The sequence below is a fragment of the Boleophthalmus pectinirostris genome, unplaced genomic scaffold, assembly GCF_026225935.1.
Source record: "Boleophthalmus pectinirostris isolate CB_2022bp ecotype Guang Dong unplaced genomic scaffold, ASM2622593v1 HiC_scaffold_2, whole genome shotgun sequence".
NCBI classification, from domain to species: Eukaryota; Metazoa; Chordata; class Actinopteri; order Gobiiformes; family Gobiidae; genus Boleophthalmus; species Boleophthalmus pectinirostris.
The window spans coordinates 10,767,940-10,793,559 of NW_026571152.1; the positions used below are offsets into that span (position 1 = coordinate 10,767,940).

Genomic DNA, 25,620 nt, shown 5'->3' on the forward strand with positions numbered 1-25,620 from the left:
CTCTCCCAGTCGCTCTCCCTCCTCTCCCAGTCGCTACCCCTTGTCTCCCAGTCGCTCTCCCTCCTCTCCCAGTCGCTCCCTCCTCTCCTCTCCCAGTCGCTCTCCTCTCTCCAGTCGCTCCCTCTCCCAGTCGCTACCCCTTGTCTCCCGGTCGCTTCTCCTCCTCTCCTGGTCATTCCTATTCATTCTCCCTCCTCTCCCAGTCGCATCTCCTTCTCTCCCGATAGCTTCTCCTCCTCTCTCAGACACTTCTCCTCCTCACCTGGTCGCTTCTTCTCCTCTCCAGGTCACTTCTCCTCTTCTCAAGATCGCTTCTCTTCTCTCGATCACTTCTCTTCTCCCAATCGCTTCTCCTCTCCCGATCGCTTCTCCTCCTCTCCTGATCGCATTTCCTCCTCTCCCAATTGCTTTTCCTTCTCTCCTGGTCGCTTCTCCTCCTTTCCTGGTCACTTCTCCTCCTCTCCAGGTCGCTTACCCTCCTCCCCCAGTCGCTACCCTTCCTCTCCTGGTCGCTTCTCCTCCTCTCCCAATCACTTCTGCTCTTCTCCCAATCGCTTTTCCTCCTCTCCCGATCACTCTCCATCCTCTCCCGGTCGCTCCAACGGTAGAGAGGAAGCTGCGTAGTGCAGATCCTGGTTAATACGCCCGTTGAATGAAGTTGTCTGACCCCTTCCCGATGCGCGATATTATGTGGGGAGCTTACGCTCCGCTGTGTGTAAAAGTGAAGCTGTAATTGAACAGCACATGTAGCCAAGAAAAAACAATAAAATCTGCGCCGAGGTGTTTGCAGTTTGACAGGAAGCGAGAGACGAGAGAATAAAGAGAGAGACACACGTGATGAAGGAGCGAACAGACAGAACCCACTGAAACCACTTCATCCTCATCGTTGAAGAATGAAGAAATAAAAAAAAAAGAAAAGTCTAATCAACCAAAGATTTTGTGACCCCCCCCGTTGAAGACTTCTGTCCTACACAACAGTTCTCCATAAACTGTATATAACAACCTGAAGCGATGTGACTCTGAATGTGTTGTGATAGCGCTCTGAAGGGGGAGTGACTAAGCGCAGTGAGCAAAGGAAGGGAGAGCGAGTGTAGTATTTTCAAAACAAGAAAAGGTAACACGGTGTCTATCCACATTGTATTCCTCTCTTGTTTGAATGGCAGAAGGTTAAACGGCGTGAGGAGATGTGAGGTTGCGTGTTTGCGGACACGCCTTGGCTCGGGGCGGAATAATCCCATTTAGCGCCGGCTCCGTGGATGTGTGGAGTAACCGGATTTGTTTAGCTCCAGGAGGTTTTTAGCCAGCGCCCGTGTTAGCGCAGGGAGCTGGAGAGAGTTAGCGCTGCTCCACTTCCCTCACAGCAGATAATGGAGGTCTGCTGAGAGGGACCACAGAAAGTGTTTTAAGGTGAGGGAGAAGGGAAAAATGCTAAGTTTAAAAGAATGTGAAGAACCAATGACATATGTCAACCATGAGTGAACTGGAGGCAACTGTTTAAAGACAGGGTGACCAGATGTCCCTGTTTACCCGGCACAGTCCCAGTTTTGAGCCCCGTGTCCCCAGTCCCATCAGATTTATCTACAACCAGTGATTTGTCCCAGTTTTACTCAAGGAATGTCCCAGGTGTCCATATTTTTGACAAATCTGATACCTGCTGGCAGTAAAGAGACACATACATTGCAGAGGTGGGGACTTGCAAGTCATGACTTGGACTCGAGTCAGACTTGAGTCACTGTTTTTAGGACTTGAGTCTTGACTTGATAAAATGGACTAAGAGTTGGGACTCAACTTGGACTTGAAGTTCAGTGACTTGGGACTTGACTCAGACTTGAGGCCTGTGACTTGAGAAGACTTCAGAAGCCCGTTTAAATCTGAATTCTTTCTATTCTGACCGTAATGATTCACACTAAGCTCTTGTCAAGACATTTAAAAAGGAAAAAGGAAAATTTCTACAACTTTTACATACTCTATAAATACTTTTTAAAGTACAATTTAGATTAAAATTCAAATATAAATTGCAAAAACCAAAGCTATATTTGGTACTTTGGTTTAAAGACTTGAAATGATTGTAGCTCAAAGCAGACGATTTGGACTTGACTTGGACTTGAGGTCAGAGACTTGAGATTTACTTGAGACTTGCAAAACAATGGTCCACCACTGATACATTGCCACATGTTTAGGTAAAATACAGAAAAGCTGCTTAAAAATTCAATTCAAAAAGTTTAGTGTCAAATTTCCATATGAACATATAAAAAAATGAAATTAAGTTCTCACTCTAAATCATCAAAATTAAATAATAATAATAAGATAAAAGGAAAAGTCCAAAGTTCTTTTTTAGGGAGATGCAGATTCCTTGCTTCCTGTCTGCCTGGTCGTTAGAGAGGCGAGAGAGTTCAGCATCCTAACAGCCTGATGGATGAAGCTGTTAGTGTGAGTCTTTTGGAGGTCAAGAGACTGAACAGATTGTGTGCGGGGTGACTTGCATCACTCGAAATTGTGATGGCTTTGTGGGTGAGGCGGGTGGTGTATAGGTTTTGCAGGGAGGGGTGTGGTGCACCAATGATCTGACAAAACAACCAAAACACAAAGGAAATGTGACTATACTGACTCACATGTTAGTCAGGAATGGGCTGAGTGCAGAACAGTTTTCCTTAATTACGCACTTGTTTCACAATTATATTATTATCAACCACCACAAACCACGGGAGTCCCAGTTTTTGATTTTGAAAATTTGGTCACCCTATTCTAAGGTGTAATATGGAACTTTTTTATGATAGAAAGTCTGCCACCTAAAGGGGAGAGTGAGGGGGAGTAGGGGCGGAGTCTGGAGGTATCAAGACCTGTGTGATTGGTCGAACGGGTCTCCACACTTCAAACTCCGCCCCCACAGTCAGGCGTTTGTATCGGGAAACTCCAGGCTGTAATCAGGGCAGTGCTGTGTGATGTCACCAACTACTGGAAATAGCAGTATCCCCTGGAGGCAGCACACAAATTTACACAGTTTGCACTAAATCTGAAAAGTAAAAAGTCTAAAACAGTGGGCAGTGCTATTAAAACACCATGTACACAGTTTAGTAGGAACAAAATGGATTTAGTGTTTAGTTCCACTTTGTTTAGCGATCTATAAAAAGGCAAATGTCCAAAAACCGAGGACTTGAAGCGGAGGAGGATCCATACTCAGGAGACGAAAAGTGAGCAAGTTTGAGGAAGTTTGTGTTTTGGAATTCTGTGTAAAGTTCTATCAATGAGTGTCTACGTCTGTGGAGAGGCGAGCCCACCCACAGTAAGAATTTGTGAGCAATAAAAACACATGTAAATACAGAGATGTGGTTCTTTTGGTTTTCCGTAACAAGCACAATCTGTTTACTGTCTTATAGCTCCCTCTGTAGACGACTTTCATGGTTTCTTTTCATAGGTTTTTCATAGAAACCTTTGGTACCATGGATCTCTCCTGGACAAACGTGAGATCACATCAGTACCAATGATCAAGTGTCCAAAAGTGACTGATCACAACATCCGTGCATGCATCTTGAGTGTGTAAAGAGCCCTGATCTAACCTCTCTTCTCCCTCTCCCTCCCTCTCTCTCTGTCTCTACTCTTCCTCAGACCCCTGCAGTCTGTAGTGGATCATGCGTTGTCTGTATAAGTCTGTGGATAAGATGCGCTGTTTGAGGAAGCGCTCCATGCTCCCCCTGCTGGGCCTTCTGCTCACCTCCCTGCTGTTCCTCAACCTCTACATGGAGGACGGATACGTGCTGGTGAGTACTAATATGACTACTGCGAATACTATTTCCACAACTATTGCTGCGACTAGGTGGCAGGGGCTAGAGCACACATCCTCAAACTCAAAGGTTAACTGTGTGATTCCCGCTCTGCCTAGTGCATAAAGTGGCTGTCCTTGGGCAAGACACTTCACCCTGCTCTACTGTAAACAGATGTGGATTCTGTGGGCTGTGTACGGGCACAGTGTGTACGGGCACAGTGTGTACGGGCAAACCCTTGCAGGCCTCACTGCTTCAGTCTGTCCCAGGGCAGCTCTGGCAACTGAGGTCACTGACTTATACAGAGGGTGGACCCTATCTAAGTCTGTAGTTATGACTTTGTTCAGACCTTTTTCCCATACTTTATCTGGGCAGTCCTGTTTGGGTCCTTGGATCTTCTTGGGCAAGACTCTCAAGTCCTAGCGTAGTCCTGGTGTAATCCTGGTTTAGTCCTGGTGTAGTCCTGGTGTAATCCTGGTTTAGTCCTGGTGTAGTCCTGGTGTAATCCTGGTTTAGTCCTGGTTTAGTCCTGGTATAATCCTGGTTTAGTCCTGGTATAGTCCTGGTGTAATCCTGGTTTAGTCCTGGTTTAGTCCTGGTGTAATCCTGGTTTAGTCCTGGTATAGTCCTGGTGTAGTCCTGGTGTAGTCCTGGTGTAGTCCAGGTTTAGTCCTGGTATAATCCTGGTTTAGTCCTGGTATAGTCCTGGTGTAATCCTGGTTTAGTCCTGGTATAATCCTGGTTTAGTCCTGGTGTAGTCCTGGTGTAATCCTGGTTTAGTCCTGGTGTAGTCCTGGTGTAATCCTGGTTTAGTCCTGGTTTAGTCCTGGTGTAATCCTGGTTTAGTCCTGGTGTAGTCCAGGTTTAGTCCTAGTGTAGTCCTGGTGTAATCCTGGTTTAGTCCTGGTGTAGTCCTGGTGTAGTACTGGTTTAGTACTGGTTTAGTACTGGTTTAGTCCTGGTGTAATCCTGGTGTTGTCCTGGTGTAATCCTGGTTTAGTCCTGGTGTAATCCTGGTGTAGTACTGGTTTAGTACTGGTTTAGTCCTGGTGTAATCCTGGTGTTGTCCTGGTAGTCCTGGTGTAGTCCTGGTTTAGTCTGGTTAGTCTGGTTTAGTCCTGGGTAATCCTGGTTTAGTCCTGGTGTAATCCTGGTGTAGTCCTGGTGTATCCTGGTTTAGTCCTGGTTTAGTCCTGGGTGTATATCCTGGTTAGTCCTGGTTTAGTCCTGGTGTAGTCCTGGTTTAGTCCTGGTGTAGTCCTGATTTAGTCCTGATTTAGATTTAATTTAATCCTAGTTTAGTCCTGGTTTCATTCTCATATCTTTCATGTAACCCTGACAGTAGTTTTGTAAATCTGCCTCTCTTCCTTCCGCCTCTTCAGACTAGTCTCTGAGTGTATAACGCTGTGTGACAGCTCTGCTCTTGTTTGTCTGTCTGCCCATTACAGTCCTCATGTTCCGTTTGGTGGATGCTTGTTTCTCAAGATATGAAGTTTTTCAAAAGAAAACACTTTACATTTAACATGAGGCTCTCCACACGAGACATGTCCTCTTCACAGACTCTTCACAGCACATTGGATTAGTCATGTTAATAATTGAACGCCGCTCTTCTCTGATCCAATTGAGAAATTTCTGTTGGGGATTTAGCTGTTTTTTGTCTCTAAATGTCGAGGGTTATTGGAGGAAATAAACCGTGAGGAAGTATTTTTGTTCACAAGGCCAAAACAAGTTCAGCTGATTTCTCCCGCTCCCCAAACCTGAATTATTTACACCAAACTCATTTTTTTCGTAGAGAATTTTAGATTTCCTGCAGTGATGTTTTTACAGTGTGACCCAGGCTGGACAATATTATTTATATATCTTTGGATTATCTAAATATGCACACAGGCTTTGTCCAGTGACTTTGTCCAGGTTCTAGGTTCGATCCCTGGTCCCCTGGGAGAAACTCGCATGTAGTGTGAAGTTTGTATGTTTCTCCGTGTGTCTGGGAGGGTTTCCTCTGAACACAAAAACATGCACCTATGGTCAAATCCACTATCCTACCCTAACTTACCATACCTCCAGTGTCACTATTGGCCAATGTGGGTGACGTGTGTTGCCCATGGACACAAGGGTAGGTGAATAAAGAGGTGTGGACCAGATCTGGACTAGAGATGGTCTTAAACCATGCACTACGTCACTTTCTGTGAAGAGGAGACCGCTACCTTGCTCGACTGGTGGAGCAGAAATAGCTTAGTATTCTTACTGTGAGTGACCTCACCACACGTCTGCATAGATCTGACCTGTAACTTGGAATCGTTCGCTTGTCTCCATGGAGATAGATGAATTTAATGCCATGCTGTAGAAAATTCTAGGCAAAGACAGCTAATAAATATGATAAAAAACAGAAACCAAAACCCCTCACCCACTGCTTTCAAAATCACCAGCTACAAAATCTCTTCATCATTTTATTCACGGTCCTTAATTAAAGAACTCCTACAAAAGTGTGACAAAGGTACCAAATCTTTAGACTAATTATTATTTCATATTTTCCTTCACTCGTTTGTTATTGTCTTTTGTCACGTCTTTTTTCAGGAGGAGGACAAGCGTCAGTTGCGGGACACCACTCCTCACTCCCCCCACTCGGAGCGCTACGTCCACAGCTTCAGAGACCTCAGCAACTTCTCTGGGTCCATCAACGTCACCTACAGATACTTAGCAGGAACGCCATTAACCAGAAAAAGTAAGTACTACACATACTTGGGAGAAAGAGTGAGTACTACAAATACTTCAGTAGGAACACTGTTAACCAGAAAGAGTGAGTACTACACATACTTGGGAGAAAGCGTGAGTACAACAGATACCTTAGAGAAAAAGCGAGTACTACAGATACTTAGAAGAAAGAGTGAGTACAACAGATACCTTAGAGAAAAAGCGAGTACTACACATACTTGGGAGAAAGAGTGAGTACAACAGATACCTTAGAGAAAAAGCGAGTACTACAGATACTTAGAAGAAAAAGCGAGTACTACAGATACTTAGAAGAAAGAGTGAGTACTACAGATACTTAGCAGGGACGCCGTTAACCAGAAAGAGTGAGTACTACAGATACCTTAGAGAAAATCAAGTACTACAGATACTTAGTAGGAACGCCATTAACCAGAAAGAGTGAATACTACAGATACCTAGGAGAAAGAGTGAGTACTACAGACACTTAAGAGAAAGAGTGAGCACTACAGATACTTAAGGCCGCCACACACTACAGGATTTTTTGGTCTTAAACGACAAAAAGCTCACGCCACAGACACAATTAGGAGAAACTTATGAGACTTAAAATCTCCGATCGCAAAGACTGCAGTGGGATATGTCTGCAGACCACAGACTATAAAGTTGTGAACACGATCGCGTTAGCTGTTTCCTGTCTACAGTAAAACCTTTCGCTTTCAGACTCTTAAGTGTTCAAAGATCAGAGCTCTGAACTTCTAGTTTAGATACAAGTCAAAACTGTGTTATTATTACTTGTAAAATATGGTGCAATACTTCAGATACATGATTTTTAAAGCAGAAAATATTGGCCATAAAGTCCACAGGAAGTAGACTCACTATCACTAATCTGCAGGTTGACTGATTATTTATTTATTTCGGTCACAGGTATATTTTGACATTAATTCACAGACAGTCATAATTTAACATACACAGACCGAAAAGGTGCAGGCTGAAGCTTAAGCTTATTATGCCCTTTACCCTTTATTCCTTTGTCAGAGCTTCATCTTAACACCAGTTCATCTTCAAAAATACAGCAGGAGGAAACAAACAAATCAGTAACAGTACAACAAAGTACTACAGCACAAACTATGTATCATATTTCATGTATCTGTCCAGAGTTAAACATTTAAACTTCTTTATAAAGTGAAAGAGACTGGTGCACAATTTTAGCTTTTCTGTACAGTTGTTCCAGAGCTCCAGGTTCACCTCGATCCGTGCACTGTGTGGATGTAAACACACACACATGAGGAACTACTCTGGCCTTTTTACTTTCAAAGAACACCTCAAAAACGCATGCAAGACTTCTTTTTATTGACTTTTCATCTGCGTTCAACACAATCCAACCTCATATTCTTTGTAAAAGACTTTTAGAACATTTTAGCCTTGATTTTAGTACTGTGGGGTGGATTCTTGATTTTTTAACACAGAGAACACAAAGAGTAAGAGTGAAAGGTGTTCTTTCTGACCAGATGGTGGCATCAACCGGATCGCCGCAGGGATGCGTTCTTTCATCCCTATTGTTCATACTCTACACCAATAAGTGTCAGAGCACCTATGAGATAGAACAATAATAAAATATGCAGATGATTCTGTCATTGTGAGCTTGCTTCACAAAAATGAAAACCAACATGGGCCAATTGTTGAGGACTTTGTAAAATGGTGTGAAGAGTCAAATCTACACCTAAATGTATCCAAAACGAAGGATATGATTATCGACTTTCGAAAACAAGCGCCTCAGTGTGATGTCACAGAGATAAAGCGGCAGTCAGTTGAGTGTGTGACTCATATAAATATCTTGGAACACTCATTGATTCAAAATTGAGTTTTGACGATAATTGTTCTGGTGTGTGTAAAAGAGGCACCAGCGCCTTCACTGTCTGAGAAAGTGGTCCTTTTACCGTGTAGACAGAACCATGATGACACTGTTTTATAAAACATTTATGGAATAGGTTTTGAAGTTTTCACTGGTCTCGTGGTTTGGGAGCATTTCTGCTAAAAACAAGAACTCCCTGAATCAGTTGGTTAAATGGGCGAGTCAGGTGATTGTTCATCCTCAGAGCCGCTGGACTCTCTGTACTCGAGACACTTACAGAGGATGTCCCAGTATTTTGGGAGACGTGCAACATCCACTAAACTCAGAGTTTCAGCTGCTTCCCTCTGGTCAGAGGTTTTTAGTCCCAAGATCTAGAACGAATCGTTTTAAAAGGAGCTTCGTTCCGGCTGCTATTGTACTTATGAATAAATTGTAATCTATTTATCTAAGATTGTGTGTTTTTAACATATTTAAGATTTATTTATTGTGTTTTTAGCCAAGCGTGATGGATGATTTTAATTGGTTGTTTATGGAACAGACCATTCTGCACTGGAGCACTGTAACACTTTATTGTAACACTTTATTGTGTTTTTATGTGTGTTTTGTGGATGAACGAAATGTGAAATGTGGAACCTTAAATCTGCAAAGCAAATTTACCTACGGGTACGAATAAAGCAACCTAACCTAACCTAACTTTATTAATAGCACAGTTTTGTGGACTGGATGCCATTATTTGCTGAGTAGAGTTTCCATGGATAATGATGATAATGATGAGATACGGCACTTTCAATTTACCACTTTACAAGAGGTGCGTAATGTCTTCTCATTATTTTCGTTCTATCTCGAGTTTGTATCTTGCACCTCTGTGTCCGTCACTCCTCTGCCCCTGATGCTTTGTTTTATTCGCTGTTACCGTAGTGTTGCTGATGTTTGGTGGTTATGATCTGACAGAGCAGCCCAGAGTCACACTTACACCACACATGAGGAGTGCAGCAGCTTCAAAATCTCACACAAAGACACAAAGTTGGGTCATGCCTCCCCGAACACAGGGAGAAGCAAATCGCAACCAAAATCAGGCAAATTCTCCTAGTAGTGTGTGGTGGCCTTTAGCTGGAACGCTGCCAACAAGAAAGAGTGAGTACTACAGATACTTAGCAGCAATGAATGAGAACTAAAGATACCACAGTCTATGGATTGAGAGGCGCTTGTATTCATGGGTTTCAGAATTATGAAAGATTATAACCATTGCCATAGCTTTAAACAATAAAAAATAAATTATTGTATCTTTTGAATGGGGAAAAATTCATCAAAGTACTGCATATGACAGTAAGCAAAAAAGACTAAATACTGCGGTAAGTGGGGCTGACTGTGTCCAAGTGTACTGTGCTTTGTGTCCTAGTATCTTTAATGGAACTCACACGTACACTGAGAAGACTCCTTGATGATTCACTAACTCAATATAAAAGTGCATTTAAAAACTTTAAATTGTCGTACTTGCTCTCGGGTTGAACCTCAGGCTCTCTCGTACTGTTTTGTACCTGTTCTGTGGAAGAGTTTAGGGCCCTTCTGAGACACACACACAGAAACATGTGGATTTAAAGTGAGCTGTAAAAATAAAGTGCTCCTCGGTGCGACATTATGACAGACATTACGGTAAACACTGCCATCCATCTGCTGCAACGTACACACCAAATACTGTATCTCTGATTCAAGGTTTATGTAGTCGTTGAAGTACTTTTTAATCTATGCCTTATTTACTACTGATACAGCGGGTCTAAGACCAAAATGTAGAAGGTGGTAGTAGAAGTGGTACAAGTGTTAGTGATCAGCAGGGCCCTTGGCACAGAATAGCAGCTTGAATACAGTGGAGCTCTGAGAGATTTTGTCAACCTTGTGAAGCACAATACAAGTGAAAGGCATTGACAATTCTAGTAGCAGTGTCAAATAGTCCATCATTCACTCTGTCAGTGCATAGTGTGATAGTAACAGCAGTAGTAATAGTGGTAGTGGTAGTAGCTGGTAGCAGCAGTAGTAGCTGCAAGTTGTAGTAGTAGCAGTAGCAGTAGCAGTAACAGTAGTAGCAGCAGTAGTAGTAGTAGTAGTAGCAGGTAGCAGTCGTAGTTGCAGTAGGAGCAATAGCAGTAGTAGTAGTAGCAGCATCAGAAGTAGTAGTAGCAAGTAATAGCTGTAGCAGCAGTACTAGCAGTAGTTGTTGTAGTAGTAGAGTATCAGTCAGCTAACGTTATTATTGTGTAGTGAAACTCTCCTCTTCAGTGTGCCTTTTTTAGACTGTTTAGTAGCTACAAGCCACAAGCGATTTAAGAAAGTTAAAGCCTGAGGAGCAGAGCTGTGTACACTTCCTGTTAGAAGAAACTTGAACAAGAGAATGACATTTATATGCCTGTATTTTGAAATTCTCGTTTCATTTAAAGAGGGAGTATTATGCAAAATAGAGTTTTTGGAGCTTTTTACTGATATAATTGGCCAACACTGGCACTTGGAGTCATATCGGCTATCAGTCTAAATCTTGCTGACATGGGCCAAGAGTCTACGAGGGCGTGTTATACCTCGTTATACATCTTAGACTCTCTATATTATGTCAGTTTAATCCAGTTTACTAACAGATAAATGTCCTAATATGTCAGTATGATTAATTTGTCTGTGTGCATGACGCCATACTGCCCCTGAACGCACCCGAAAAGTCACGTCACTCAGGTGCGCTTGTTTACAAGATCCATGTCCGCAACACTGAGGCACTGCTTTAAATGCTCTTGTATCTGATCCATGATACTGAATGACTTTTTTTTTTTAAAAGTACTTCAGCAAAGTTTAGGCCAGCAACAAAACTACTGCTTCTTTTTATCAAACTTATTTGTGAAGACTTGTGATCTGAGAGGTGCCGGTATGAGTGTTACAAATGTGTCAGTTTTGAAGCTGCTTTTCATTCTTTCTCACTGGTTAGTAGCTTCCATACATAAACACCCGGTTTTGTCTTACACTGGCCTACTGTAAAGTGACTATTGTGGCTGTACACACGTTACTGGACCTGCATTGACATGTAAATGAGCTATGACTAGAGATGTGAATAATCCACATTTATGCATATAATTAATTACCACTGCATGCAGAATTTACCACTAAAGGCTAATAGCAGTAGTTTACTTACTTTCTTTACTGGCTAGAATGTTATGCAAAAATGTCATAAGGCTGTTCTACTGTCTTTAAATATGACTGTAAAGAGGCAGAATAACAATAAATGCTGCCTTAACAATCCCAATATAAAATCCAGTAGAACCAGACCTAAGTTTAATAATCAAGTGAAGATTTACAGTGATTTTTTACATCACTAAATATATCAGCTTTTCATTATCAGATCAGCCACAAAAAATCCATATACCTTATAGAAGAGTTATACTCCCTCTCAATGAAAATATGTAAAAATTAATTTTAAGTTTCAAATTTGTCAAACTTTTTACTGCAATTCCTTTCACAATACTAATAGGGCTGCTAAAAATACACTTGGATAGAGACCAACTACATCATCTTTTGGTGTTATTTGTGTATTGTTGGAGTAATTCTGTGTTTTTGTGTAATTCTTATTTGTGTGTTTTCCCAGAATACCTGACGATCGGCCTCTCCTCGGTCAAACGAAAACGTGGGAACTACCTTCTGGAGACCATCAAATCCATCTTCGATCAGTCCAGCTACGAGGAGCTGAAGGAGATCGTCGTGGTGGTGCATTTGGCCGATTTCGATTTGGTTTGGTGCGAATATTTGGTCCAGGAAATCACTCGGAAATTCGCGCATCACATCATCGCCGGGCGCTTACTGGTCATCCAAGCTCCCGAGGAATACTACCCATCCCTGGACGGACTCAAACGGAACTACAATGACCCCGAAGACCGAGTCCGATTCCGCTCCAAACAGAACGTCGACTACGCATTTCTGCTAAACTTTTGCACGAACTTATCTGACTTTTACATGATGTTAGAAGACGATGTGCGTTGCTCCAGAAATTTCCTAACAGCGCTCAAAAAGGTCATCACATCTCGAGAAAATTCCTATTGGGTGACGCTGGAATTTTCTAAACTGGGTTACATCGGGAAGCTGTACCACTCGCGCGATTTGCCACGGCTAGCACACTTTTTGCTAATGTTCTACCAGGAAATGCCGTGCGATTGGTTGCTAATACATTTCCGCGGATTGCTAGCTCAAAAAGACGTCATCAGATTCAAACCGTCGCTGTTCCAACACATGGGGTACTACTCTTCGTACAAAGGAGCGGAAAACAAGCTAAAAGACGACGATTTCGAAGAGGATTCACTCGACATTCCCGATAACCCCCCCGCGAATTTATTCACGAATATTAACGTTTTCGAGAATTACGATGCCACGAAAGCTTACAGCACCGTGGACGAGTACTTTTGGGGGAAACCGCCAGCGACCGGCGATTTTTTCATGATCGTTTTCAACAAATCGACCAAAATCAGCAAGATCAAAATCGCCACGGGATCGGACGACAGGCAGAGCGATATCTTGCATCATGGAGCGTTGGAAGTTGGAGAGAAATTGGTAGGGACTAAAAAAGGAAAACAGTGCTCAAGTTTTATTACGATCGGAGAGTTTAAGAATGGAAATGTGGAGGTACAGGACGTGGACCGGAAAATCGCGTTCGATATTGAATGCGTGAGGATTGTTGTCACGGCGAATCAAAAAGAATGGATTATAATTCGAAGTATAAGTATATGGACGACACAACCTCCGAGCCAATGACTGCACCCGTGTTCAAAACAAGTTTATATCATTTAAAGCTGCACTGCGGAACTTTTCTGGTGAAGGGTAAGCTCACGGAACCTTTATTATGCCACCTGTTGTCTCCATGGAGATGTTCTCGCTTTGCCTTGAATGTTCCACAGTATAACGTTAAACCTCTCCGTGCGGACAAGTACGTACGTGATGCCACTGGGGCAAGTTACGAGTCAGATCTGTGGAGAGGCGACCCCACTCACACTGTTTTATGAGCAATAAAAACACCAGTAATGAAATAAATATTAGATAAATATACTGAATGTCACACATCACCATGGAGACAAGCAGGTGACATACTCTTAGTCAGAAATGTTACGCAGTGCACCTTTACAATAATAATAATAATAATAATAATAATAATAATAATAATAATAATGAGTTGTTATAATTTCCTATTTATTTATTTTGTATGTATTTATTGATCCTGTTTTTGCCAGATGAGCAGTAGTTTTTATACCTGAATGTTCTGTCTTTATGGGGGACGTGGTTGGACTTGTGTACGGCATGTTTTTCTAAATGTTTTGGGGTTTTCTTAAAGCAATTCTATAAAAATGTCCTTTAAATGTCATGTTTTGAGCTGTACAAATTCCAAATCGGAAATAATACTGAAGTGATTTTGTGAATTGGGTCAGCAACTTTTCCCTTTTAAAACTGTAAGGCTAACTATACCTTCTCAGAGCATAGACTGTATAATAGAAGTGGACAACGTGAGTGTGATTTCACCCTCGGGGAAACAAGGCACGTGGTTGTGGTCTGTTCATAACTTGATTTTGGAATGAAATAGTGAAATAAAGGATACAGTGAGTTAATATGAACATTTTAAGGTTATGTTTACATTGAAACAACTCACCATATCGCCATATCACTGTATCAGAAACAATTTGCGTCCAGACACGTCGTTTCTGTGTCCACAATCCTTCCCTATCCACACAGTGTTGTGCACATTTGTTTACGTTTTACAGAAACAAAACTTAAAACCACATGGTTAATTTGCATAAACTGAGAGCTAAAAAAACAGCTCGCTTCTTGTGCCCTGATGCGGTTCAGCTTCTGTCGGACTTAAAAAGGACACGATTCAGTGGAATATGAGTGTTCTTTCTGTGACAGAGGGGTGTTCTGCTAAAGGTGAGTCTGTTCTGTGCAAGTAGTTCTAGCTCCACTGTTTCCCATTTGTCTATGGTTTGTTTAAACTGTTTTCCGCAATAGTGTCATATGACCGATGTCATGAACCCATTGAATCAGGAAGGCACAAGTCACAGTGACGTGGTCCAATAAGGACGGCAACTAGAGCTTCTACATCAGCGTATCAAAGTTTTCAGGCGTCCACACAGTGCCGGATCAGATTCGTACTCAGATGAATTCGTGGGAACTGGCAGCACCAGATCGTTCCGTCTTTGGAGTCATTTTACATTGGATTAGTGTGGACAAAGACTGCATCCACAACGAAAACAACTCGAATATGGATGGGGCCTAAGATCAGAATGACGAGCCTGACAGCAGCAGTTACAGAGAGAGGGGTGACGGCTTTTCAATAGAAAGTGAGTTAGAACCAGAACTTGACAGAACCACTTTGTGCTCACGCTCACTTCCTGTATGTCCACTTATATATACAGTCTATGTCTCAAACTAGACAAAGAATATATGTGGCCTGTGTGATCTCTATATCAAATGCATAAAAGGAATGATGTAAAAATCAGAATTACTCAACTCTCAATCAGTCTTAGTTTGAATGGATTAGAATCATTTACATACTAGATCTACAGTTACTGGTTCTTAACATTTTTCATAATTCAAGTGAAATTATCAGCAAATTGAAATAATAATTATGTGAACACTAGCACAGTAATAGCATGGTAATAGAAATAGTGTTGTACCAAAAAGTGGATGGACCTACTTAAAGAGGGTGTATCATACTTTTGTATATTTATGAAAAACTGTTGAGTGCTGGGTTGAATAGACCCCAGGAGAGATTGCTAGATTAATCAAACATGCATGGATGACATCTAAATCCTCTTCAGGCATGTTTTTGATGAAGGAACAATGTTATAACATGGTAGAAAGCTCCAAAAATACCCTCTCTTTAAGACTAATTTTGCAGAATAAACTTTTTTATATGGGATTTTTTTAGATTGAAAAACACTTTCCTCTCACCTGGATTTAACAAAAGTTTTATTTATCTGCTTGTTCAGCTGTTGTGACCCTTTCTCAGAGTCAGCTTTTCCTGATTCCTTTCAGTAGGAATATTCTCATGTCATGGTAATATGATTAAAGTGCATATGGCAACTTAGACATATTGGTGACATAGAAAAAAGTATTCCTCATTTCCTCCCAAACTGTCATTTAACTGATATAAAACTATGATAAATATTGACTAGAGATGCTATCCCACCAAAACCAAGTTATAATGAGAAAAACATGAAATACCTGTCATATGTACTTGGAGTTAAACCCAGTGTTAAAGCAGGACTGAGGAACTTAACCCATTTCATCCCACCAGTCCCATTTGTGACCACTAAATAACTGTGTACTTTTAAAGCTCTACATTTGTTCCTGTGTGTATTTTCTGAAAGAGTAGAGGGTTGCGATGAAATGTGTGCAATACCACATATTTACTGTATATTGTCACATGACCAGAGATGGTTATGAGTTACACCAGGAGAAGATGACGCCCAGATTTCTCTCAAATAAAAGGTTATTTTTTATTTTATTTTTGTTTAACACAGGACTATGATTTTTGGTCCACTTCCCGCTAAGGGTCTCCAGTAATGATAAATGCATTTGCAATGACTCCACTTCATTTTGGTCGGAGTATAAGGTGGAACACATGTTGGTGGGATAGAGCGTTGTATCATGGTATAGAGCAATATCAAAGCACACATATTTCTTTATACATAATAAATTTGTTATGGCTGTCTCAACTTTTTGTATAGGTTTTAATGTCACAAACCAAGAAGACACTTAGAAAGATGCAATTACAACTTCCAGAGTAGTTTCCGACACTGGACTCGCCTAACATGGATCTATTAAAACTGACAGTGCTAAAAGTAAATGTGATCAGAGGTAAAATAAGGACTGCATACGTATGTGCTCTTTGGAATCATCTTGAATTTGGCGCCTCATCCTTTTTATTTAAACATATCTGATTAAGTTTTCAACATTTTAACACAACACAAAACAAAGAGAAGTCCGAGCACATGTTTGAATTTTCCTCAGTACAGAAATATTACCCAATAATGCAAGACACACCGACCTGGTCAAACAGGCAACACTGAGCCTCTACCTCTCTGTATAGAGACACTGAGATCACCGGGCAAGTCGTCAAGCAGAGGCCACCACAACTCCATAAAGAAATCATAATTACCTTTCAATTTTGCACTGACTCTTTCCATTCTTTCCATGGGTAAGACTAACAATGTCCTTATACTGCTGAGTAACAGTCAGTGGCTTCTCATGTATCCAGTTTAACAGCACACACTTCTGCCAGAAATAGTAATTTAGCCACCGATTTTAATTTGCTTTTGTCTGCCACTTGGTTTAAAGGTGGCGCCCTCATCTCTTCTAATCACATGTACCAGTGCGCTCGGGGCTGTGTCAGCGGGGAAGTGATGAAAACTGAGGTATGGTTGGAATTGTTGATGAGCTGAACATAACGGAACACTACGATGACATGGAGATGAAAAAAACTGGGCCTGGGAAGTTGTAATTGCATCTTTCCAAACGTCTTCCTGGTTTGTGATGTAAGCGTGAAGAGAGTGTATAGGTGTATATCAACCCCAAAGGGAGCATGAACTGTTGCATGAAGGTGGAGGCCCCGTCAAGACCTGGAATGAAGTAATTGTCCCTAAACATTAGAACTTTGATTCCTCGTGGTTCTTGATTGGTCTGATGAGATGTCCAGCAGGTTGTTGTATACACCAGACTGACCTGGTGTAGTCAGGTGAGGACACTGATAATGTCCACCACCACCTAGCTCCGCCCCTTCTCCATTACCCTCAGTTATTAAAAAGCAATGGTCCTGTAGCTGCTTTAGGGACATGTCTGATGAACATCCAACTCACCTGCATCATTCAGTTGAACTAGAAATTTAAAGTTACCATATTTCAACCACATAACTTTCTAACATTCTTCGTGGAGATGGAGTTTTTTGTCATACTGTGGAATATTATAACCAAAGGAGGCCATCTCCCAGACCAAATAAGAGTCAGGTTTGTGGAGATGCAAGCCCACTTACAGAAAGGAACATAGACTGTATAAAAGAAGTGGACTAAGCGAGTGTTATGTCACCCACAGAGTTCAGCGCCGCTCAAATGAGGCTCGTGATGTTCACCCTTACTGGAGCGAATCTGGAGCCAGACTCTATGTGATGAATAGGATTTTTTGACAGACAAATAGAGAAAAAAAATTCAGGATCATGTGTCGTTGGTTGGTACGAAGACCAAAATGATGAGGCTCACTGCAGCAGTTAGAGAGAGAAGGGTGATAAGATCTCAATGTAAGTCAATAGATACATCAAGAATCTTGGACTTCCGGTCATTGCACAATGCACACTGGGATGGATTTTCTGAAAAAGTGAGCATCAAACACCATATGTGTTTTTCCAGTGGGATGTGTCTATTGACAAAGCCTTTCTAGTCTTTTGAACCATATCACTTTTGTTTCTGGTTCTGATATTGTCATATTTTAGTTTTGGGATTCGGACATTATTAATTGTGTGGTTGTTGGATCCTAACAGCGGAAAACAGCTCGAGAAATTTGTTTGTGAACTCCATAAATGCAAAAGGGAATCAGATCTGGGTGACTGCAAACCTCTGTTCAAACTGTTTCCCTGCCCAACGGAATTGAAAAATAGTGAAAGGTGAAGGCGATGAGCAGTATTGATCCACAGGGAGGACATAAAAGGAAACCTTTGACTGCCTAAATCATCCCGAGTTTGCAGCGAACAGTTTGTATGTGGAGCACCAACAAAGAGGGATCCTGTTTGTTAAGTGAGAGGTACAGAAGACAAACAGACTGAGCTCGCACTTTCTTGTTCTTGTGGTTTTACAGCAACATCAGGTCTTGGTCAATTTGCAGTGAACAGCTGGTGCCTTTCGCTTTGGCATTGACTTTTTAAATTGATGGCGCTCCACATACAAATTGTTCGCTGCAAACTCGGGTTGATTTAGGCAGTCAAAGGTTTCCTTTTTGGTCCTTCCTGTGGATCAATACTGCCCATTGCCTTCACCTTTCACTATTTTTCAATTCTGTTGGGAAGAAAAACAGTTTGAACAGAGGTTTGCAGCCACACAGATCTGATTCCCTTTTATAGTTATGGAGTTCGCAAACACATTTCTCAAGCCGTTTTCCGGTGTTAGGAGATCAAACAACCACACAATTTCGATGTCCGAATCCCAAAACTAAAATATGACAATATCAGAACCAGAAACAGATACGGTTCAAAAGACCTGAAAAGATCGGCTTTGTCGATAGACGCATCTCACTGGGAAAACAAACATGGCGGTTTGATGCTCACTTTTTCAGAAAATCCTTCCCAATGAACGGAAGTCCAAGATTCTTGATGCATCTATTGGAGCCAGAGTCAGAAGAAGCTGGAAGAGCCTCCTGGTGAACTTCCTATTTGGCACACGGCAGCTACAGCGTTAGATCTGTCCAGGACGCATGTTTTTCAGTGCAATAAAAACATCCATAATGATAAACCATGTTTTTACTTGAGTCTGTTATATCTAAAAAGTGACATAGTGTGGCTTTAACAGGGCTGTGAAATGTCTTACCATGCCTTTGCTGTGCTCAGAATAAAACGGGACAAAAATATCTCCAGTATCTCAAATTGAACCCAAACAAAATGGTGAAAAGTGTTGAGTGCGTTTCAACCCAGGTGAACACTTGCAGTATTTTTGCATGCTAACGCGTTCAGCTGACGATGGATTCAGTGACACATGTTGCTAGCTAGCTGTTTGGTTGTTAGCGCCAAATCCGTTCCATATTTTGAAATGCCAAAATTCTGTCCCAGATGTCTTTGTTTAAGAACGTGAAAAGTGTTTAGTAAATAAATCAATAAAAACTGATTGCCCCAAACTTGACTCATACATTTATTTATTGCTTTTAGTGTCTTTGTGTTGTTATCTTCATTTTCATCAGAATTAAAGATGCTCCGTGTGACTTTCCTCGTCTCCGTGGCGATGCTTTTGCTTTGCCTGGAACTTAGTTATTCTGTGTTTTGATTGTCATGAATTATTAACAGATGCAGAGTCACAGCAGCACATGTTGTAATCTGTCCTTCTGCTCTGCTCCTTCTCCTCCCTCTTCTCTCTCCCCCTCCTTCTCTCTTCTCTAGAACCCCCTCCACTCTCTCTCTCTCTCCCTCTATCTCCTCCTCCATTTCTAACTCTTCCCTCTCTCCTCTACTTCTATCTCCTCCCTCTCACACTCATGTCTCCTTTCTCTCATTCTTCACTTTCTCCCCTGTCTCTCTCCCCTCCATCTCTCGCTCTTCCCTCTCTCCTCTTCCTCTCTCTTCCCTCTCTCACTCATTACTTTCTCCTCTGTCTCTCTCTCCCCCATCTCTCTTTCACTCTTCGCTTTCTCACTCTTCCTTCTCTCCTGTATCTCTCTTAAACTTCTCTCTCTCCTTTATCTCTCCCCTCTCTTCGCTCTCTCCTCTATCTCTCTCTCCTCCCTCTTTCACGCTTCCCTCTCTCCTCTTCCCTCTCCTCCCTCTCTCATTCTTCACTCTCTCCTCTACCTCTCCCCTTCTCATTCTTCACTTTCTTCTCTATCTCTCCTCCCTCTCTCACTCTTTATTTTCTCCTCTATCTCCCTCTCCTCCATCTCTCACCCTTCACTCTTTCCTCTCTCTCCTCCGTCTACCTCTCTCACTCCTCACTTTCTCCTCTACCTCTCTCTCCTCCATCTCTTTCACTCTTCTCTCTCTCCTGTACCTCTCTCTCCTTTCTCACACTCTTTGCTTTCTGGACTATCTCTCCCCCATCTCTCTCACTCTTCCCTCTCTCCTCTGTCTCTTTCTCCTCCATCTCTCACTCTTCCCTCTCTCCTCTCCCGCTATCCTCCCTCTCTCACTCATCAATTTCTCCTCTATCTCTCTCTCCTCCCTCTCACTCTTTCCTCTCTCCTCTACCTCTCTTTCCTTCCTCTCTCATGCTTCCCTCTCTCCCCCGCCTCTTTCTCTTCCCTCTCTCCTCCACCTCTCTCTCTTCCCTCTCACTCATCACTTTCTCCTCTATCTCTTCTCCCTCTCTTACTCTTCACTCTCTTTTCTCTCTCCTTTCGCTCATTCTTCACTTTCTCCACAATTTCTCTCTCCTCCATCTCTCACTCTTCCCACTCTCCTCCACCTCTCACATTTTTCCCTCTCTTCCCTCTCTCCTCCATCTCTCTCTTACTCTTCACTCTCCCCTCTACCTGTCTCTCCTTCCTCTCTTCCCTCTCTCTTCCTTCTCTCCTTCCCCTCTTTCTCCCCTCCTCTTTTCTTCTAACTCTTCTTCTGCTGCTTGTCTCTGTTTTCCTCTCCCCCTTTCTCCTCTCCTCTCCTTCTTCTTCTCTCCTTCGCTCTAACTCTCCTCCCTCCCCCTCTCTTTCTCTCTCTCTCTTGTGCTGCTGCTTGTCTCTGTGTATTTACCTCTTGTTTGTGTTCTAGTCGCTCTGACATCTCACACCTCTATTATATCACTCTTTCTCCTCCGTCTCTCTCTCTGTTTCTCTCTATCTTTCAGTTCCATCTAAAATGCAGAGACAATTTGTGTACAAGGAAGACACTTTTCTGACCGTTTAAACCTCTATTTAACAAAATAAAGGTGTTATCTTTAGTTTTTATTTGTCAGATAAAGTCTATAGTGTAATGACGGTAATGCAGGAGCTCTACATGTGGAAATAAAGCTACAAACTTCCCAAAATTATAAAACTAGAACAAAAAAAAAAAAGCTCTACAGTATTTTTAGTAAAATCTTAAAGGGACAATTTGGAATTTTGGACATAGGACCTCATTTCCTAGTGAGCCAGAGTGTTGGAGAAGTGTCGAGACACTTTTTTAAATATTCCATCCAGTCCTTGTATTTGCAGAGGTCGCTGGTGCTAGGCTAGTGCATGTCAATGGCCATAGTTAGCCTGCCGCTAAAAACAGTCTTACCCACTCCACAAAACACCCAAAACAATTCTATTATCACATCAGACTATCCATGTAAATGTCTGTGTTGATACAATAATGTTTAAAATAAAACTAACCTTGCATCACATGAATCGTTGCATGTTGAGGGACTATTTTCTCATATATCAGTCCACCGCTGCCAAGTTTTCTATCAGGAAGTACAACTTGCTGCTGCTGCTGAAACATAAATCCTTCAAATATAAGCATGGTTTTACTTCTAAAATGATTCTATCAATACATTCACATGAACAGTCTGGTGTAATAATAGATTTTCTTCGGGTGTTTTGAGGAGTGGGTAAGTTTTAGTTTTTAGTAACAGGATAACTATGGCCATTGACATGCACTGGCCTAGCACCAGCGACCTCTGCAAATACAAGGACTGGATGGAATATTTAAAAAAGCCTGTCCACATGTCTTCAACACTCTGGCTCATTAGGAAATCAGGTCCTATGTCCAAAATTTCAAACTGTCCCTTTAAATATAATGATGTTAAAGATGTTTTAGTGAAATAAGTAGTCCTACCTGTTATGTGCACTTTAAAAATGTCAAATTTAAGTTGCTATATTTTACAAAATGTATTCTTGTGAGCTTTAAACCATGTTATAATGTTGTCAACCTTGTTAACCTTGTCAAAAACAGACCTGGAGTTGTGTTTTGTTACATTCACACATGTTTGAGTAACTTTTTATTATTAGGCTACGTTCAGACTGCAGGGCTTAATGCTCAAATTAGATTTTTTTGCGAGGTCAGGTTTTTTCACAATTCCAATTAATTCCAAAGCGACTTGTATGTGATCTCCAGTGTGAACTTTAAACACCTCAAAAGTGTCCCGCCTGTGCATTTGAGGACAGGAAGACGTCATACGCAGCGAGTGTGCTCAGTGTTTACAGAGGTCCCCTAAAGTCGCTTGTCTCCCAAAATACAGTCCAGTTCTTCGTAAAATGCATGTCCATGGTAGAGACAGAACAGACAGAATTTTCAGTCCCACTCCTGCCCGCGCCCGCAAAGAATTGTAATTTTCATTCTTGCTCCCACCTGCATCTTTGATATTTTGTCCCACTCCCGCCTGAAAAATCCTGTAAGATGGGGACGTTCACTTTCTTAAGTTCTATCAAACACGGAGAAACAGAAAGGAATTGTCTAAAATGTGCGCAAGATTAGAAAACATCAGCAAGTTTAGGCTGCTTAAAATGTTTTTATTAATGCCAAATAAAATATCCAGCACAAACGATGTATGATAGGCAAACATGAATAATTTGTATATTTTACTTTACACTCATTTAGTTTGTGGGACTGCAGTTTATCATCCCACCAGTCCACTCCTGAGTTGTACAGTCCCGCTCATGCCCGCACCCGCAATGAGCTTTCAAAATGTGTCCCGCACTGCACTGTTTTGCGTCGGGTCTCATAGGTGTAGGTGCAGGGCTCTAGTGCACGGCCGCTTTGTTTGTTTGAATCTTTTGCCTCCTTGTATTTATCTCACCAGCTCTTTATTTTTTGTTGACACTGGAGCCATTTCTTTGGCAATCATTTAAAAAACTGCCGTGTTCCGATAAGACTCCTCCAGTTTGACTTGAATACAGCGATCCCCCCCAAATATGAATAAACTCACTAACCTCGCTTTCCCTCCATTGACTAGACTCTGAGCCTGATGTGTAGGTGGGATGAATACGACCTGACCGTTCAGACTGAAGTCACATGTCAAAAGATCGGATATGTATCGGTTTTAGGAGCACATATCCAAGTGGTCTGGGTTGCATTTGAAAAAAATCAGATCTGTGTCGTTCAGACTGTCATTAAAAGATCAGACACAGGTTTCATAGGGGTGAAAAAATCTGATTTGGGTCACTAGCCTTTGTCTGTCTACATCTCCAAATCTCAAAATGCTCTCTTCCACCCTGTGATGTCATGAAGTGACACCTTTACCTTTTGTTGAGTATTGATTGGCAATTTCAGGACTCAAATTAACTGGAATTTAATAACACAGTGGAGCTCTTGCTGTACCACTACATGACATCACAAGGTGTAACAGCGTGTTTTCTGTTTGAGAGAAAAACTCAGAGAAGAACACTGTAACACAGATCAGAAAATAGCGTAACACGAGCCTTTAACTTCTCAAATATTCATACACACACAGCAGTAAAATGAAATGGCTGGAATGGGATTTATAGCGAGGAAAAGTGCTATTTTAAATCTTCAACAAACTCGATTGTGAATGTTTTCTTGGTGGAAATGAGAAAGTGTTTGGAGTGGCGGTGTGGAGCGCTGTGGGGCTCTGTCTGTTCGGTCGTCTTTCCAAATGAGCACTGATTCATTATTCTGTTGTCTGAGAAATTTCACATTTTTTGATTCAATGTTTAAACGTTTTATTTATCAGCACCAACAATGAGTCAAACTTCATTAAGCAGCGAAATGAGAAAAACTTCTAATTCATTATACTTTCACCAGAGCACACTTTTACCCAACAGCAAAAACTGGAGAAGACCGTGAAGAATGTGTCAGATGCCCTCCCGTCCTCCTGTGTCCTTGTGAGTCAGATGTCCTCCTGACCTTTACCGCTCTCTCTAGCTTTCCCCCTCTTTCTGCCCTTCTTCCTCTCTCTCTCACTTCCTCCTCTGCCTCTCTCTCCTTCTTTCCTCTCGTCTTTCTCTCCTCCTCTGTCTCCTCTTTTGTTCTGACTCCTACTCTGCTGCTTGTCTCCGTATTTATTTGCCTTTCTTTCTTTCTTTCTTTCTCTTCTTTCTCTCTCTCTCTATTTCCCTGGACATTTTACATTTCTTCCTTTATTTCCCTTTATTTACTCCGTATCTATTTCTACCTTTCTTGCTTCCTTCTAGTGATGGGCGAATGGAGCCTCGTGAAGCACTGACACCTCAGTCGCAATATTGTCTCAAATGGTTCGACGTGTCTGAGGCCTCGGAGAAACACTGACCTCTAGTGGACAAATTTAACCATTGGCACGCAGGTTTCTCAGCATCGATGTAGTATAGAGGCTTTGCACCGTCACGTGACCCCAATAGGAATGGTACCTACGCCACCATGACACCAGGTACGCTATGTCATTGACTTCAGTAGCATTGGAGAAACATGGGCAAGTTTTGTTGTTTATTTGGTTGTTCTAGACGCTCTGAATGGGATAAAACAATTTGTTTCTTCACTGTTCCTCTGGAAATGACTCATCAGGAGCTCACACAAGGGAATTATTGAAAAAAAAAAAAAAAAAAACGGGAATTATGTCTAGAGAACATAAACCACGAAGAGATTTCCTATGGTACCATCAAGACACACTCGCGTCACTTTCATCAAGGTATTTGCTATTTAAATAGTTTCAAAGCTTATTTAATGAGAGAAGCACATTTACTGAACTAAAATTAAAAAAGAAAACATTTGCAGTGTGAGTGGCAGTAGAAACTGTATCTTCCAATGCACATATTAACATGTCACTCGTCGTAGGACCCATGTTTTCTTTATTGTCTTGTTTATCCACATCTGTGTCTTCTAGAATTAATCACTTTTTGTGAGCGGATTTTTCTAACGTTCATGAGGATCTTTTCATGGCCGATTCTTTCGAGGTTCGGCTCACAGACTCTTCGACTCATGTGTCACGTTGATCATAAGAGCCCAATGTGGGTTTGTTGAATCGTAAACTAGTGCAGGTTTTCCTGGATAAATTAATGAAATTTTAGTTCAGTAAATGTGCTTCTTTCATTAAATAAGCTATGAAACAATTTAAATAACAAATACCTTGATGAAACTTCGGGTGTCTTGATGGCACCATTGGAAATTTCTTCGTGGTTTATTTTTGCTAGCCATAATCTGCGTCTTTTTTCAATAATTCCCTTGTTTGATCTCCTGATGAGTAATTCCCAGAGGAATAGTGAAGAAACGACTCATTTTATCCCTTTCAGAGCGTCTAGAACAACCAAATACACAACAAAACTTGCCCATGTTTCTCCGGTGCTACTGAAGTCAATGACATAGCGTGCCTGGTGTCATGGCGGCGTAGGTACCATTGCTATAGGGGTCACGTGACGGTGCAAAGCCTCTATTGTTAGTGTAAGACAATACTTGTGTGCAGAGCGATACCGTACCTAACAACAACAGTAATAATGATGATTTAAAATAATATGTAAAGAGCAACATAAATAGCAGCTGTAAATAAGAAAAGAGGTGACCTTGTTAGGTGGAATTAGGTCAAAGTGATCCCAAACCATGGATCGCTTTTTTCCACTTGTAGATGCCATCGAAAATGAAACAATCGCCAAAAGTCACCAAAATCCCCACTAACGTCACACAACACTCCTCACTACCCAACATTTTTAAGAAATATT

The 25,620-nt window shown here is 41.6% G+C and overlaps 1 protein-coding gene across 1 annotated transcript; it reads left to right on the top strand.

Moving 5' to 3' along the window:
* Positions 1 to 3,629: 3,629 nt before the first annotated feature.
* mgat4c (mgat4 family member C) lies at positions 3,630 to 13,092 on the top strand. The gene is made up of 3 exons (XM_020919195.2): positions 3,630 to 3,758; positions 6,336 to 6,483; positions 11,936 to 13,092. Exons 1-3 carry the CDS (start codon positions 3,630 to 3,632, stop codon positions 13,090 to 13,092), a joined length of 1,434 nt encoding a protein of 477 aa, XP_020774854.1.
* The last annotated feature ends 12,528 nt before the right edge of the window (positions 13,093 to 25,620 follow it).